The sequence below is a fragment of the Syngnathus floridae genome, chromosome 12, assembly GCF_059516105.1.
Source record: "Syngnathus floridae isolate MCC-2025c chromosome 12, RoL_Sflo_1.0, whole genome shotgun sequence".
Taxonomy (NCBI): Eukaryota; Metazoa; Chordata; class Actinopteri; order Syngnathiformes; family Syngnathidae; genus Syngnathus; species Syngnathus floridae.
This window is the reverse complement of record NC_142424.1, coordinates 8,890,693-8,908,387: the sequence shown is the minus strand read 5'-3', so window position 1 is coordinate 8,908,387 and position 17,695 is coordinate 8,890,693. Positions and strand designations below refer to the sequence as shown.

Sequence of the window (17,695 nt, the reverse complement as noted above, 5' to 3'; positions counted from 1 at the left end):
CTTGTGTGATTACAATGAAAATGTTCCGCTGCTTTCTTAACGCTGCTCAGGTGAACTGTAGACAAATGCAAACCTACATTTTTGAAAGGCAAGTGTGAAAAGTGATCAGAAATGTTGTACATGACGGGAAACAGCCATTGATGTTACTTTTTGTTCCAATCTACAATGTATGTTTATTAACACGCTCCCCCAACAATGGTTCCTTCATGACCAACTTCCTTGTGAAATAGATTGTGCTTATTTGTTTCACTAAGTGTGCCTCCTCTTATTTTTATTAGCCGGTTAGTTTTGGTTATTGTTTGTCCTCCACCAGATGTTCCACAACGGCCTCTTTCTTTTTGCTTTTGTTCCTCATGTCACAGTCCTTGTGCTGTTGGCCTGCTCCCAGCACATTTGAACGAGGGTTATAAAATGCTATTTGTACAGAAAGTGTTTAATTTTTCAATAAAGAAAACTACACAAAACTCTGAGATGTCATTTCAATTATGGAGAGAAGTTGACAACTTTTTTAAAGTGAACAAGATAATGCTTTTTTGTATGCCTAAAAGTTAAATAACAGTTACAAAAAAAATTATTTGATCTAAAACATGGGCTAAAGTACTATATCAATCATTGCGGGTAATTTGAATAAAAAATTTTTTTTTCAAATTATCATTTAAAAAAAAGTGAACACATAATGCTGTGTAACAGTAGTTCTTGAAATTTTTACACCAAATGCCATTTCCAAAAACACCTGGCTCTCCACAAACTACAAAAGCTACTGTACCAACTGTAAAATACGGTTGCGTATTAGATGCGTGTTAATTAACAAAAACAAGTTTGAGGTTTTATTACGAACCAGGAAATTTAATATATAGTAATATTATGCACAGGTGATAAGAAAATACAAACGGGACCTAAATTATTATTCATAGTGTTCTGTATATACAAATAAAATGCAGATTATACTCCAATACATGTTTAAAACAATTGTAAAGGCTTAAATGCAATTGTATCGTATTTTGAAATTAAATATAACTGTAGTCAACAAACCATACAGAACAGGAAAAAAAGTTGAAGCCACTTAGGAACAATATAAAGTTGTAATACATTTTTGTTTTATTAAAGTGATTCTTTGGCATACCACTAAAGGGAGCCTACCTACAATACTAAGAATCATTGTATGCCATACTCTGTTTATTTATTATTAAGAGTTGTTGCAGGATAACTCATGAGTGACTCAAGACTCATAACTCAAACAACCTAACATGTAAATATTTTGAAAAATAACAATAAAATAAATAAAATAACATAAAATACTCAGCCGCATACATACTCAAATGCAAAAACTCAAACCGGAACCCTTTTGACATTTTTATTTATTCCTGATCGTATTAATAGTCTGTCAATAATAATTTAGAATTAATGTGGGGGCGTGGTCATATATTGTTAAAATCATGCAAGAGAATGTTATGGTCAGTGTTTTTGAAATGATTGAATTATGTAAATCGCCCAGAACCAGCTTTGACATCACTCGATATGTCTTTTCTGGCTGCATGTGTGCATCTCTATGACACGTATGTTGCGCAACAGTTGCATCAAAGGCCAATTACAAATGCACGGAAAGTAAGTGTAATAAGCATTTAGAAATAAATTAGTTGGTAGTGACCCCTCATGGGCAAATCTTGTAAAAGCAAGTTGAAAGACGTTTGTACTCATGACTAACTTCCGCTAAGCTCCTCCTTCAAGGTACTTCACCAATCAAACGACTTCTTTCATTTAAAATTTATTTTATGAAGTCCCGAATCTTGTTTGTTAGGGAGCTATACGAGAAGATCACATAGCGGTCACATTGTATACAGAAACCTAATTTATGTAGTGCCTATAAAATTGTTACAGCTAGCAGTAGCGTAAGATGACGAGGTAGGATGGCGGCTTTGTTACAGTAATGATCTGAGAGAAGCAGAGCAGCTTATGTGCCTTACAGACCAACTCAGGGTATTACAATTACGATATACCAAAAGTACAAGTTAAATCGGCGATTCATTCTGTGCCAAGCATGCTCATCTGTCTGCAACTTGCAGCATCGTGTTCAATTTTACAAATCTGGCTACTTCGACAGAAACAAACGGTGAAACATGTTCCAAAGTCAGGTATGAGGATTGTTTGTCAAAGTTGTTTTCATATCGCGAGCTGGCAAAATGTGTCGTAAGAAGTAGTGAGTTTATAAGATATAAGGTGTAAATTAAGGCATTCATCTCGTTAACAGTTACCTGCACCTCGTACAAATTGTATCATTTTCACTGAAGTAAATTTGCTTACTTTAGTTTGACGTATCGTGTTGTGTGTTGAAAACGGAATGGTTTGTTGTGCTGAGTGTGTCCCATGGTGACACAGGGGCGGGTCTTTGCTCTCATTAGTTTAATGGTTTTCATGGCAACGTACCCTTGTGAAATCTGAAAATACCGCCTGCGAGCCGTCTCATGTTAAGGTAGAGGTAAATGATTTTATATATATTAAACTCATTGAATATTTGTCGCCCAAAATATTTTGTCTCCCGGGATGATGAGTCGTCTCTCAGCTCATCGGCTGCTCTGTAGTTCTTAATTGTTGAGCAAGTCTTTCTGCACAGACTTGGATTAGTCAAGATGTAAGATTTAAGTAATACTTATAAGTGTTTTGTCTGCAAGATGAACATGTGAGTGTGCCTTGCATGAAATGGAAACTGTCTAAAGCTCATTCAACATCAAGAGCAGAATTAATATTGTGATCCTCTTTCATTCATGAGTTAACGAATAATGTTTTCTAGTTTTGCTCGTGGAAAGTCAATGCCATACTGCACATTATTAAAAATTTAAATTACGCTTTTTATGTTATTATTAAGATAATAAGCCATTTCAATGCACTAATCATATTAATAATCTATCACAATAATTGTCAACGAGGCCGGATACATCAATTTGTGTACGTTTATGTCTGTGAATAAAAAAAGGTTACGTTTTCAAATGATCACTTATACAACATTCTGAGGAAATCACAATGTCCCATCACTAGTTGAGTGAGTTCTATTTATAGCTATCACAGTGCAATTCTCAGACAATCTATACTTCTCTGGTCTGTTTGTCTTTACTGGGAACAAAATTTCCATTAATCTTTAAATGGAATCTAAAATAACAATTTCAAGGTGGCTGCAGTCCAAGGTCATATTCGTAGACCTGTAATATGTTTTAAAAAATACGAAAGGACCTTGATTTACAACAAAGGTTCTAATTCCTACATTGTTGATGTAAGCATAAAATATATCTCTAGGCTGTGCCAATGCAGTAATAAAGTTATAAATACAGTACATGTATATTTGTTTGTATAAACACTCTTCATAAAAATAAACATGAAAGCATAGTACATTATTGAATTGAATTCCTTTATTGTTACGTTAACGCAGTGTTAACTGTGAGAATTAGTTTGGCAGCTCCACGTGGCAGATCATACATATATACTATAACAGTATAAAATACAGATAAAATGCAATACAAAAATAGAATAATGGTAATGTACAGTTATAGTGGTAACTGAGCTTCTGGCGTCACGTGATTACGTATTCCTTCGCTGCGTAAACTAGTTCATGGCATGCCCTGTGCGATCTAGAAATTGCATGTGTTGATCCTCCTATACACATTATTCATTGAATTGTATCTCACAAAATGATGATAATACCACTTTAAAAAAAAAAAAAAAAACACCCAACAAGATATACAGTATGACCTGTATAGTCTTAAAATAAGCAAACAAGTTTGTCGTGGGCTTTTTTGAATTTACTCCCAAGATAAATTGAGATACCTGCAGATGATATTTTGTGGTTTCCTCTGTTGAGATTCTCATGGGTTCTTTTCTAAACATGCTGCATTTGTTCAGCTGCTGGTATCCAAAATTGCAGGATGGAAAAAACGCTTGGCACGTTGGCTAGTATGATAATAAATAATGGCCGAGTTCTCCATCATGAATATGTGTTCAATAGTTGTGTACAGATACAGAGAATGCGAGATTGCACCAAGATAGAAATCTCCTTCTCTTAATCTGGGCTACTGAAGAAGCATTGCAGCCACTTCTCCTAATGAGAATGTGAATGCTACTTGCCTGCAGTGCTCTCTACTTAGCCCCTTTTATAAGAATTACTCAATGAGCAGGAGAACATTTTTAAAATGTTGTTGATTATTCTGGCATGTTAAATTAGAATTGTAGCTTTGCTGGACTTCAACCCTTTTGTTTTGTTTGTTACCATATTGCAACAATAAATGCCTTCAAATTTCATTTGCTCTCTCTGACCCACATTTATGTATTTGATAAGATGCTCGCAGGATGTATTGAAAATACTCCAAAACAAGTGATAGTCAGTGTTGTCAAGTTTAAATGGCCCAATTATAATAGTCCCATAGGGCAATGAGAAAAGTCCCGAATCAGGACCACTTGGGTGCTTCAATTTAAAAAATTCAATTCAACTTTATTCTTTTTTTTTTTTACTTGGATCAGCAAGTAACTTTAAAGACTAATCAGACAAAGGTATCTTCAGGTTTTTTTATGATGATAATTTTAGGCTTCAAGTGAACTCAACATTGTTGTCACTTTCTAGGAGCTACATTTAAAGACTTCCTCCACACAATTGGAGCAGCTAACTGATGGGACCGCAAGGGCCACCCTGCAATATTTTCTCAGGTCAGAGTTGAGTTACAATAATCTGACAAGCAAATGGAGACTGTGAAGAACACAAAAGCAGAGCTTCTGTCTCCAGCTCTAACGTGCATCTCACCCACCAACTCTGAAATGTCTGAAGATGTGTGCGATGAGGAGGAAGAGCAAGATGACTTTTACAACCAGATGGATGAGAACGGCATCATTGGATTAGCACTGGTGGAGGAGACACAGGAACACGATGATCACGCAGAATACAATCGAAAATCATTTGGGGGCCGTGAGGAACCAGATATGCCACCTGAGGAGCTCAATTACATCTTTGATGAACATCTTAAAGATGTAGCTATACTCTCACCCTGTGAGTCATTGAATTTAAATTTTTGCTGATTAACTGAGTTATGTGTGCAAACAAAACTTATGCCATAATATACCTCAGAGACAAAAATCTGTAAAATAATGATATAACAGCATCTCTCTGGAAAAAAAAAATGAAGAGATCAGTTTTGCATTTTGGGTTAATTGTGCTGATTTAATTTGTCAAAACAGATGGAGCAGAAAGTGAGTGGGGTTTGCCAAGTGGACCAGTCAACAATAGCAAAGAGGAGTCAGAAATCATCAGTGAGCACCAATTTTTTGAGTCTCCACCCTTGATAGAAGCTGATGGAGATTGTAAACCTCAGTATCCAACATACCAGGCTTCCGCTCGTCCGACACTCCCCATTTTCACTCGCCCGTGCCATTTGGAGGAAATGGCTGCTGCTCCGAGGATCACAAGCGAGACCATTCCAGATATGTTCTTTGCAGATGGGCCTACAGACTCAAACAGCCTCATGACCTGCGAGTCCAGTCTTCACCACCAAGACGAATCTGAAAACACAGAACAAGTACTAGGAAAAGATGCCATCTCTCTTCAATCACAAATGAGGCCTGCAGACTCAAACAGCATCATGAGCTGCGACTTCGGTCTTCACCACCAAGAAAGCTCTGAAAATGAGGAGCAAATAGATGTAGAAGAAGATGTCATCTCTCCTCAACAACGAATGACTAATCAGGAGACTAGTGAGAATTCAAAGACTGGTCCTAAAAAACCCACTCACTCACCGACGCATGTGTCGCATCACTGTCGTGATGCTGTACTTCCAAGGACAAGTGGTCATAACAAACCAAAGGAAAACTGCTGTCACAGTCCCAGAAGAGCTAATGAATCAAGGTGATTCAACTACAATGGTGCCTTGAGATTGTCTTAAATGTACATATTTCTTTTTAACCTTTTGTGTGAACTCAAAATTTCAAACGCATTTCTGTTTGGACAATTCAACAATTATAATTTGCTTATGTGAAATTTGGCTTTCTTGCATTTCAACAGAAAAATATCAGTTTACACATTATTTTCAATCAAGCTAACTTTGTTACCATATCTGTCAATAATTTATATTTTGAAGTTGCTCCAACTGAGATTACATTTGTAGCCCGAGAGAATTTGTTGTGTTGAAGTTGTGGTTTTTTTTTTTTTTAAACTATGTAAACATCGGTGTATGGTGCCGTGCCAGACAGTGAGGTCAACTGAACACATTTTACGCATTGGTCTGGCAAATAGTGAACTTGTTAAACTAAACATAATTCAAAGAAAAACATTACACTTTCTGTATTTGAAACAGCCATATAGCTTTGGCTTTCCGTCTCCAGTATAGTAAATGATAGGAAATAATGTATGTTGCAGTGCTTGAACCCACAGCAACATCGTGTAGACAGACAATATAACAGTACTCAGTCATATATATTTTTTATTGTCCGTGTAGAATGAAAAATATCAGTGCCATACTGATGGAGCTGACATGGGAGTTGATAAGTCAATTAAACGTAATTATGAATCCAACTTGACTTCTTGATAGCACATGCTCCACTGTAATGAGCTTGTAGTGCTCTGTCAGTGACTTTTCCATCCGTCTGCCTGAAAGGTGGCCAAAGGAAGGCACATCAGAAAAAGCAGCATTCATTCAATGTAGTACGACAAAACCAAAAATGACATTTCTGTATTTTTCAGTTCAGTATTATGGGGTGTCAGTAAACCTCATTAAAATACATATTACAAACGATATGTTGTTCTATTTCTGGGGGAAGTCTGGATCACATTAACGGTATTTCCATTCATGTCAATGGGGAAAGATGATTTGAGTTGTACTTTGAGTTACAAGCATGGCCACAGTATGAATTGAAAGTGAATCTCAAGGTACCACTGTATACCAGTCATTGTCTGTCTATACTTTTGCCACACTCATTCTCTTTACTACACTTTGCTTTTTGTCTATTAATAATTAACCGTGTTGTTATTTCAGGAAAGCCTATCCAACTCACTGGGTACCAGATTTGTCCCAGGTAAAGCCGAGGGTGTCTTTTCCTAAAGGGGATTACAAGCCACCCAAGAGCAGATGGTCTTCCAAGAATCCTCCAAAGTCGCTGACACCAGAGGCCCCTGTTGTCTTTAAATCTCCTGCTGAGATTGTGAAAGAAGTTCTGTTGAACACAAATGACGGACCTCAGCCACCATTTGACTTTAACAAAAGAACATCACCCAATGGCACCGTGCCTCAGGAATTCCGAAGTCAGCAGAAAGCCGGTATCCTGCTTGATCAGCTCCAGGTACGACTTGGAATGTGTCCCCATTTGTGGTATGCCAGTCACAGTCTTTTCTTGCTGTACTGGAAATACAATTGCTAAAAAGTACAATTGCTAGCCCTTGAGTTGAAATTCCTGAACAAAGGAATACAGAAAAATAACTCCCTGTATGTGTCTCCACTAGTCTAAACACGACATTCTGATTAAGATTAATATTGTGTTTGTGGAATATGAGTTAAGCAGCAAAATTCCCCCATTTTTATCTATCTCAGGCCATTTTGCCACTTGCCGTCGAAAAAAAAAAATTACTTCACAGTTGCCAGGTCTCGCGATGCAAGTAATCATGGCTCAACTTCAGAAAACTGGTGAGCCGTGATTGGTTGTTCCTGAGATCGGCAACTGTGATGTCATTTTCAGTTGACGGCAAGTGTCCACCTCTTGAGATGGTTAAAAACTGGTGCATATCATTTTTCAATATAATTTTTTTGTTTGTTTTTACTCTGCCCCACCAAACAGGTTTTGCAGGTCATACTGTAGTATGTATACAGAATTTTTCATTTACATCACATAAACCTCCTCTGTAGGCTTTTTATATCCACTGTACTCTCAACCTACACGATAGGAGATAGTTATTGGAACGCTATCACCTACACCATCTAAAATTGGAAGTAAATATTGAAAGTAGGACTGAATGTAGGTGTTTTCCACCAAAGCACTACCCTTTATATTTTTCTATTTTCTTCCATGTTTCCTCTCCTCTGGCTGGCAGGAGGACCACGGCAGACTGCTGACTAAGTATGCAGAGGCAGCAAACACAATTGACCGCCTGCGGCTGGAAGCCAAGGTTTGATCATCTTAAACCACTGTTTGAATTCATTAATTTCATCACTACTATTTTCATTTTATTGGATGTTACAAACAAAGAAAACATGTCATTTGCAACATTGTCACTAATAAATAAATATTCGAAATAAAAATGGTGCCCCATGACCCTGATGATTCCATCAGTATTAATTGTATGAATCATGTGTGAAGAAAATTCACTTTATTCATACCTGAGGCTTACTTTCAAAGTAATTGAGAAACAGCTTTTCTAATTTATTGATGTCATCGGTGCAAATGTTCTTGAGATCTTCTATTTCATTATATTACCTTATTGATATTTTTTTCCTATAGTCTTTAGTGTTTACATATTGGTTGAGGTTTTTCTGTATGCAACCAATGTGCACAACCAATTGTGATCTTCCTTCAACGTACAGTCAGGTCCATAAATATTGGGACATGGACACACTTGTAATTTCGGGCTACAATGGCTATTAAATTAAATGAAAATGCTTTCATTTGATGATAGTTATAGTATATATATACTATATATATTTAAAAAAAGGTAAAAGTTGTCTTATGATCTGATTGTATATATGCCCACCACTTTTTAAGGGACTAAAAGTAATGGGGTAAAATCAAACTTTTACTTTTTAATACTTGGTTAATACTTTGCACTTAATTTCAACCTGAATTCTGGAACACATAGATTTCATCTCATCGCAACTGAAATGCATGCTCAGTTTGATTCCAGTCAGGTGATTGACTTGACCATTGCATTCCACATTCCACATCCAACAAGTATCTGGGAGAATATGAGCAAATAATTACTCAAAACACTTCAGAATTCATTCAGTGATTTTGTTTCCACTCACTCCAACTATGAATACAAGGGAAACCGTTTGATTGGCAGCCACATATCCATCAGGCAGCTGAGCCACTAATTGTCCCATTACTTTTGGAACTAAGAAACTGCCAGGGACATAAACAAACTGTAGTTATCCCGACACCATTCACCAGATTTAGATGTAAAAATGTTGTTAGTATTGAATCGGACTGTAGTGGTTGTAAGGTTGATGATTTTCTCATTTTGGGTGACTCGTTTTGTTTTTTTAATTATTCCAAGGTTAACCTGTACTCTGACCAACCAACGTCTGCTCAAGTCATGCCATCAGGACTGCATGTAGAGCCTTCAAAGTTCATGCGGCTGGACTTTCCTCAAGCTCAGAAAGCACAGCCCAGATCATTTTCTCTTCAGCCAAGTGGACCCGGCACACACTTGAGTAAATTTATCATAATCATCATCTCTGCTCCTGTGTATCGCATCACGTATCATTCAGTAAATTATGAAATGGTTTCAAAAAAATGTAATGATTGATGAACTTTGTACAATAACATCTCAGGATGTTTTCCTTCCCTTGCAGCTTCCTCTGGCCTATGTTTGTCTGCCTCCATTTCAAAGAGCTTTGAGTCCCAAAGCGGACAGAAGGTGGCAAATGCACTTTACGCACAGGCTGACAACTTCCTCCAGCAGGTTGCCTATTTGTCATTTCTTATGTCTAATGTGTGAAAGGTTCATTTCATTATGTGGTGGATCTTTTTTTTTTTTTTTTTTTTCATTCAGCTCCAACATTATGAGGACTTGCTGAAGAGCAATACACCTTTCCAACAGGTGAAGTTAAGACGACTTGGAATGCCACAGATAAAAAGCTGGCTTCTACATATTCCCACTTGTTACCTCTCTCTGTATAGGGTCTTGCAGAACTTTATCAAGGACTGGACTCCTTGGAGAAAGGCTACCTGTCAGCTAGGAGAGAACACAAAGTCCTACAGGAGCAAGGCGCAGAACACGGCCACTTTGACCCCAATCGGTAGGACGGCTGGACTCTATTTTATGACTTTGTCAATGATTATATCTTTGTGCTGCCTCTGTGTGTTAGAGAGCTGGAGGAGTTCATTTACCAGTGTGGGCAGCATATGGATGAGTTGAAGGAGAGGACGGAGCAGAATTCCCATGATGCTGATTCTGCTCCTGCTCTTTGTCCTCAAGCCCAAACGTCATCTCCATCTGATAATTCTCAAGCAGAGGTAACATCTCACTGTGTGCTCCTGACCCGCATATCAAACTATATTATTCATGTGAGATTAAATCCCAGACTTAGATTTACTAGTAGTCAAAGTCAAAGTCAAAGTCAGCTTTATTGTCAATTTCTCCACATGCCAAAGACACACAAAGAAACCGAAATTTCGTTCCCCCCTATCCCACGGTGACAAGACATGGCTCACAACAGACAAACAGTAAACAAGTATAACAAAAGCGTGCTGAATAAATAATGAATAAATAACACAACAATAAATAAATAAATAATTAATTAAGAGGAGCGCAAAAACACGTACACTTAGTACGTAGTAGTGTCTAAGCGTAATGTTTGTCATTCTTTCCAGAGTCAACATACACCTTTGTTGCTAGATTCAGGAGATCTGACCAAGAAAGATGTAACGCAAGTTAATCAGAATTCTTCCGACTTCAATAACAGACATGGTGACCAAACTACAGACATTAACCAGTAAGCAGACGCAAATTTGTTATGTTGAGTTTCGTGTTTTGTATTACGTTTCATGTGGCACGTTATTTGTCATACAGGAGTTCAACCGTGCATCTCACTTATGCTCCTAAATGCAGAAGGAGGAAAGAGGTGAGGAAGTCCTACAGCAGCAGTCAGAGCAGTCTCGCAGAAATAAATACATCAGAAAAGAGGAGTGCCAAACCCAAAACTGGGATTAGGAGGGTGCTTTCTCAGGTCAGCAGTGACCCGCTGATTTAAAATGAGCTTACAGCAATTCAGTATGCATGTATAGTAGTTAACTGGTTAACTGTGTTGAACAGGACGGGGTCGTTTCTCCAGGAACTGACAGCGGCTTTGTTGGTTCTGAGTATAGTCATCAGATTTGGGCTGAAAATCACAGCTCTTGCCACCAGAGAGCCTCAAAGCGGTGAGTAAGTAGCCTTCACTCTCCTGCAGCAGCGATACTCTATACTTTGCTAACGCCCTCAATCTGACAGTAATTCATTTATTTTCAGATTGTGTTTCCATTACAATGACAATGAAGTCTTCTCGATTATTTTCCCTTTTTTGGGCCAGTGTTTCAGGACCTGCCGAAGTGAGCGTTGTGAAGCCTCAGATAATCCGAACCTCAACACCATCTCGTGATTACTCACAATTACACAGGCGCACATTGGTAGAACCCAGTGAATATTTCCAGCAAGAAATGAGGAGGCCCTATCCTGGAGAGCGCAACCAAAGGCAGTGGATCAGTCAGACATACTCAATCAAGACTGACAGTGAAACCAGTGAGTTTGCAAGTTAGTTTTATTCTTCTAGACAGCACATCTGAATTCTTTATTAGTGCATGGCTCACTGTGAGCAATTCCCACTTTGGCAGAGCGCTGGGGAGGCGACTCCAAAATGCCCATTTTATGTCTTCCACTATATTGAGACTCAAGATTTAATGGGAGTGAAAGGGGCTGCTTTGCTAGGCTATGACAGAATTTAGTTGTGACCACACCCACAGCAGCGGAGCCATCCCTCTAATAGATCCTCTGGAAAGCACTCAGAGTTATGCAGAGTTACACCACCATGATTTACACTGGTCACAATAATAGTTTAACTTTAAAATATATATATTTTTACTTATTATATATTATTATATGAAATAAAAATCAAGACTTCTTTATCAAATCTAGATTTTTTTTCCTTTCCTTGTGTATTGAATCTCTTATCTTTTGTATCACCAGCTCATACTGCACCTGAGGACTTACAAAGTGATCAGTATGAAGAAACCCTGCCCTGTTCCTCTCCAAGCTCCTCCTCCTCCTCTTCTTCCTCCACCTCTGCTGTGCATCATCACCAAGGCGACGCTCTTAAAACGCTGAGGTCCAGTCAGGTGGTGACTTGCAAGTGAGTGTGACGCAGCTGCTGCCATGGCGATGGCTGTGTAAACAAAGAACCCCTCCAGACACTTTAGTAACCATTTATTTGCAGAGTATCAATCTCACCAGCTCATGCATTGCTGACTGAGCCTTTGTTCAGTAACATCAGGCATTGTTTTATATTTTATTTCAGGCCTGGCTGCTAATGAGTAGGGCTACATGTGTAGAGGTAGTCTACTGCGTCTTGCCTTCTGCATGGTTTGGTGTGGAATAACTCAGATTTGTGTATTTTGTGTGCTGAGTTTGACTCCTGCATTGATTGGATGGTGTTGTCTTGACTGTTGCCACAGCACAGCACTTACATTTCCTGCACCTTTATTATTGGACCTTTGACATGAGTTGCTGTGGGGAAAAAACTTTGAACTTGTGTTCTTCATAGTAATTCAAGTCAGGCTCTGCAGGCCAAGTCCATCACGCCAGAGCACAAAGGGGAGAATCCCATGACAAACCATCGTACTGTAACTCATACCACTCAAGGCAACTGCACTCAGCATAGAACTTCACATCCTCTCAGGTTGGTTCATTTTCTCAAAGTATGACCCCCGAACTTCAGTGTTGAACTCAATTTAAAGGGATCGTGATGTGATGACATTCTGGCAGCATATTGGCAACGAACTCTTGTATGGGAGTATCGGCATGTCACAAACACACAAAAGCAGTCCTGGCCGTCATAATTCACTGCTCAAAACACAAATGGCAGGAAGGTTGTTTATTTTGTCTCAGCATTATTCACAGTACACTACAGAATATGCGATACTGGAAACTGTCAAATCTCATGATTGATTTTATAGGGAAAAAAATATTGGGTCACTATCTGCAGACAGAGGCAGACCACCTTTTCTGAGAGCAACCCAGTTTTTTTCATATACAGGATTTCAACAGCAGCTCTCGCTTTTTGCAGCTGTACAATGCAATCTATTGATGTTTTTTGCCTTAAATCAAGGTTTCTCCCCTCATTATATATTTTTAGACAGTAAACCTAACTACAGTGATCCCTCGCTACTTCGCGTTTCGTTTATCGCGGCTTCACTACATCGCGGATTTTTTTTCCAAATTAAAAAAAACATCTAAAAGTCAAAATAAAACTTCTAAATTGAGGAAACATGTGTCTAACCTTTAGGACAGTGTAGTAATGCTCCAAATGTTCGTTTACATTCCTTTAGAAGTCCGTTTTCGCGTGTTAGCACGATCGTGAATTTGCATAGTTCCGCTAACTCGTTATCCTGCTCAGTACTTCTTGTTGGTGACTGTACTTTGCGGATTTCACTTATTGCGAGTGGTTTTTGGAAGCAATTATCCGCGATAAACGAGGAATAACTGTATATACAGAGGTTCTGAGGTTGATTTTATTGCATATTGAGAGTAATGTGCTTAAGGAGAATGTACGGGTGTACATGGTACTTGGCACTTTCTCTGCCTTTTATCATTTTCTTCTGTTTGGTTTAATATTCCATTGAAAAGACCACATAAAATCGACTGCAATTATAAAAGCTGGACATGATAGCATTAATATACTAACGACTGTCTAAGCCCTATATACTGTATCTTGTGCTTGTATTTGTGTAACAGCCCAGCATCTTTATCCTTGACGTTGCTTAAATTTGTTGACAATTTGTCGCTTAGGTCTCAAGATCCCTTGAGCGAAATTGGCGGATGCAACAGAAAGAAATGGACAATTGATAGGAATGAGGTGGAGAAGGTGGCGAGACGCACAGCAAGGAAAAGATTAGCACACCAACAACAAACACGTGACACATGTATGTTTATCTGAAATACGATGGGAGCTTTCACTTCAACCTTCACTCGACTCTGGTGCTTTCACTACGCTCTTCATTCCACTATGTTTACTCCAAGACCCTTTGTAAATGGATATTATTATTGTTGTTATAAATGCAAGACCATTTATATTTCAGCAACTGCAACAGAGGATGTCAATTCTGCTTGTCGACTTCTGGTGTCTAGATCGACTCAAACATCTATTGCTGTAGCTGACAGCCAACCTTCACACACAAGTGCCCAAGTCCAGCACACAAGTAAGAATATGCATCACTCTGTAAAAAATGATATCCAATCAGGAGAACATTGTATTGGAATTATGTTTTTTAGAGCGGGATCATACGGAGTGCTCAGATGACAATGATAGCAGAACAAGCAGAGTTGTTCCTTGTTCTCAGTGTTTTTCACATACCAAAGTGTCTTTGGAAAGTAAGCACCATCCTTTCATCCTGAATGTGAAGTTTTGTCTTTTATCTAGCTTTATTGCGGCTTTTTTTTAACCACCAGAACCAGCAGGTAGCAATCAAGAGCCAGCCCAGTTCTGTTCCTGTTGTCATTGTCATCATTGTGGACATTCTGATATCAAGACAAACAATGAGAAAGGTGAGGATGTCTTGCGGTCAAACATGTATGTACTGTATGTGTGTCTCTATGGCCTTGAATATATCTGCAACTTGTCTCATGGGACTAAGACCTTTGTAACTCTAATTACCACCATCCCTTGTCCAATAAGGTCGATCATTGCATCCAATAAAGTGAATTACCCTCTGAAACTGTTGCATCACCTCTCCTCATCAACTGGCATGGATTGTGTCAATTAGTTCAGTATTAAGATAAAGTCAAAGTCAAAAAGTCAAAGTGATAAATGATAGTTTCTAGAAATATGGTTGTTGCGTTTCTCAGAGTTAGTATCTGATATGATTTAACAGACTGTTGGAAAAACTCAAACACCCCGAGGACCTCCAGTTGCACACGAACCGAGACTCTCAGCCGAGCGGCACCACCTGCTGTGTGCCCCTCATTGTGTCCTACACCATTGCTGTAAGGGAACATGCCCACCTGACCTTAACGCAACACAACTTTTTATTTATTCGTGTGACCTATCACATTATGTGAATTTATGGCTGTTTTTGTTTTTTTTTATCATTAGCCTCTATCTCCAACCTCAACCCATCCACGTGTGCACCAACAACGCAGGCTCTCCTTCAAAAGTCAGCAATAGTAACGAGGAGGAGAGGTTGCGACCCGCGTCGTGCCTTGTTCCACAACGCTCTATAGATGACGCCCTCCTAGCTGCGAGGAAGATGAATGATAGATCAAAACGCATGGTGCGTTCACTGACCGCAGGCCTGCGTTCTCTGGAACGACTGTCCAAGTCCCACTCCAACTCCAACTCTAACTCAGACTGACTAAAAGTGTCTCTGCCCATAGATCCTGCCTGGAGCAGGTGATTCAAGTTCTCAGCCCGTAGCGTAGACGTAGTCCATCTTTCGTCAGATGTCAACTGCGATAAATTCCAGTTTATTGCTGGTGTACAAAATGGATGAATGGATGTATAGTATTTTGAAACAGGGCGTAATCCCCTCTTTTTGTCATCTTTTAGAACTACCTTATTAGCGTTCACTGCTAAAAATGACGGGTTTATTTTTGAGTCATTCATTGCCCTTAAGTGTCTTATTGGCACTCACTGCCACATCATGGAATGTTTGTGCATATTTTGAATTATGTGGAAGTAAGTTTTAAGTGTTATTTTTCTTCTGAGGGAACACATCTATAGTTGGGAGTGCAAATGAAGGTCACTAAATTTACATCGAAATGTTTTATACAGAAAATATTACTGTGAAGATTGTGTTTGTATTGGCATTTTAGTTTTGAGCATTAGTTCTGTCCTTGTCACCTGCTATGTCATGTAAATTAGGCCATTCCTGTTACTGTCACGACTCGCCCCCGGTCAGTCCATTATGTGTACGTTGTCATTAGTTCTGTCTGTGTGCTCGCCCCTCCCTTCCTCTGTCTACTCTCAATCTATGTACTAATCACAGTCACCTGCCTCTCGTTACCTTTCGCGTATATAAGTCCTGTCTGCGTGTCGCACCCCTGTCGGATTGTTCTCGTCTCCTTGTTTCTATTCCGCGGTCTGTTCTGTTCCAGTCTTGTTTTATCTTTCTGTTCTGTTTTAGTCTTATCCCTAGTCGAGCCTCTAGTCTGTCTTTTGAGTTCTTCAATAAACCCTCGTCCAAGCTGCATTTGGTCAACCAGCTCCAATCACTCTGACATAAAGTATTACCATAGTAGTATTTGGAATTATCTTTGTACCACATTACTTCAATAGTTATGATGCTAATGTTTTGATATTTAGATATTATTATTATTTCTATTCTTACCAGGTGACATTTGACACATCTGGCACTCCCACTGCATCTCCTTTCTGCATTTGCCACGTGAACTTGTTACAATAAACGCAACACTCGGTCGAAGAAATCTAGATTCAAAGCTTTGTCATATGCACAGTGCAGTAGTGCACTACATTGCTTACAGATAGTCTGAACACACCTGGCACTGAACATCTTTCTGCATTTGCCACGAGTGAACTTGTTGCAATAAACACAACGCTGAGTGGCATGGTTATTCTTGCAGTAACACATAACCTGGCACAATAACCTTTTCCCTGTGTCAGGTGTGGGTGGTTGCTGCTGAAAGACACCTTCTTGGCTACCATATGAGACTGTGCAAGCGCTCTTGCTAACTTCACCAAGACGACTGCCTGTGTCTCTTTGACCCCAGTGCTTGCCTGGTAAAGCACTTGTGCATTCAGTGCTGCAATGTCAATTATGTTGTAAAACACAGCGACTGGTCAACGCTGTGTTACTGAATGCACAGTGTACTTTCATAGCATCTGGTCCATGACATCCACACCGCATTTTGGCTGTTGTAGTCGGTGACTGTGTTGGGCTTTTTTTTTTTTTCGGGTATCCCCAATTTCCACCACACTGCATTCTACTGATGATGCGGACAGTCTTTCTTTCTTTGGGCGCATAAATGGTCAGTGTGACCATAGAGGTTGAAAACACCTGTGTGCTGAATTCCTTACGGTCCAAAGTCTTTTTGCCAGAGTCTCACAGTGAACCTTGTTTACTGTACCAAGGAGTGTGGTCTTCCGACTGAGCAGTCGTCGCGCTAGTGACAATGAGGTAAAAAAATTGTCTGTGGTAAATGGTTCTATAAGATTCATCACCACATTTTCTGATAGTTTTTGTCTTTGTTGGAAAAAGTTGCTCATCTATGGTGATGTTCCTTCTTGGGTTGTAAAAAGTAATGCAGTTAGTAACAAAAGACTAATGTGAGAGACTGCAGCAAACAGGTTGTTTGCACCTCCTGTGTCCTTGTCATCTAAGCGTAGGTACCACATAATGTCCTGGAAGCCGTTTTGAGCCATTAGCTTGCAGATTGAGGGCACTCCCAGTGTTGCTGACCATGCATCATGTACCGCTGGAAGGCGGACAAGCCCTTGCAGGATGAGGATTGCAATGAACGCCATTAGTTCAGGGAGGGCCATTAACCAGTTTTCCTGCTGTGTCTGGCATGCGTGCTGGACAGTCCACTCCTAAATGCATTCCGAAGCATTTTCAGAGTGTTGAAACAGAGGAAACTCTCTACACAGCTCGACACCTCTCGCCAAAGCAGTGCTGTAGAGGCCTTCCGATCTGTTCTTCTCGCCACACTATGCTGTCTTTTGCCGTCTCTATCGTCTACTCGTGTGTCTCCGTGCGACCTCTCTTCTGGAGGTGGCGAATGGCTGAGATGAATAGAAAGGATTGTCAA

The 17,695-nt window shown here is 39.3% G+C and overlaps 1 protein-coding gene and 1 pseudogene across 5 annotated transcripts; one reads left to right on the top strand and one right to left on the bottom strand.

Moving 5' to 3' along the window:
• The first annotated feature begins 1,707 nt into the window (after positions 1-1,707).
• akna (AT-hook transcription factor) lies at positions 1,708-16,119 on the top strand. Of its 5 annotated transcripts, none has more exons than XM_088391110.1 (23): positions 1,712-1,728; positions 4,607-4,689; positions 4,808-5,026; positions 5,215-5,878; positions 7,005-7,308; positions 8,054-8,128; positions 9,233-9,389; positions 9,531-9,640; positions 9,731-9,778; positions 9,859-9,977; positions 10,047-10,194; positions 10,552-10,673; positions 10,751-10,907; positions 10,994-11,100; positions 11,250-11,458; positions 11,903-12,065; positions 12,477-12,611; positions 13,721-13,854; positions 14,011-14,130; positions 14,204-14,302; positions 14,381-14,476; positions 14,803-14,914; positions 15,024-16,119. In XM_088391110.1, exons 2-23 carry the CDS (start codon positions 4,653-4,655, stop codon positions 15,280-15,282), a joined length of 3,594 nt encoding a protein of 1,197 aa, XP_088247236.1. In that variant the 5' UTR covers positions 1,712-1,728; positions 4,607-4,652; the 3' UTR covers positions 15,283-16,119. The 5 variants fall into 5 exon arrangements, with proteins under 5 accessions (XP_088247233.1, XP_088247236.1, XP_088247234.1 ...); XM_088391109.1 differs by lacking the exon at positions 1,712-1,728 and adding an exon at positions 1,833-2,132; XM_088391107.1 differs by having other exon boundaries at positions 1,708-1,728; positions 4,607-5,026.
• Positions 16,120-16,323: 204 nt separating this feature from the next.
• LOC148389982 (uncharacterized) lies at positions 16,324-17,346 on the bottom strand (annotated as a pseudogene).
• Positions 17,347-17,695: the final 349 nt, after the last annotated feature.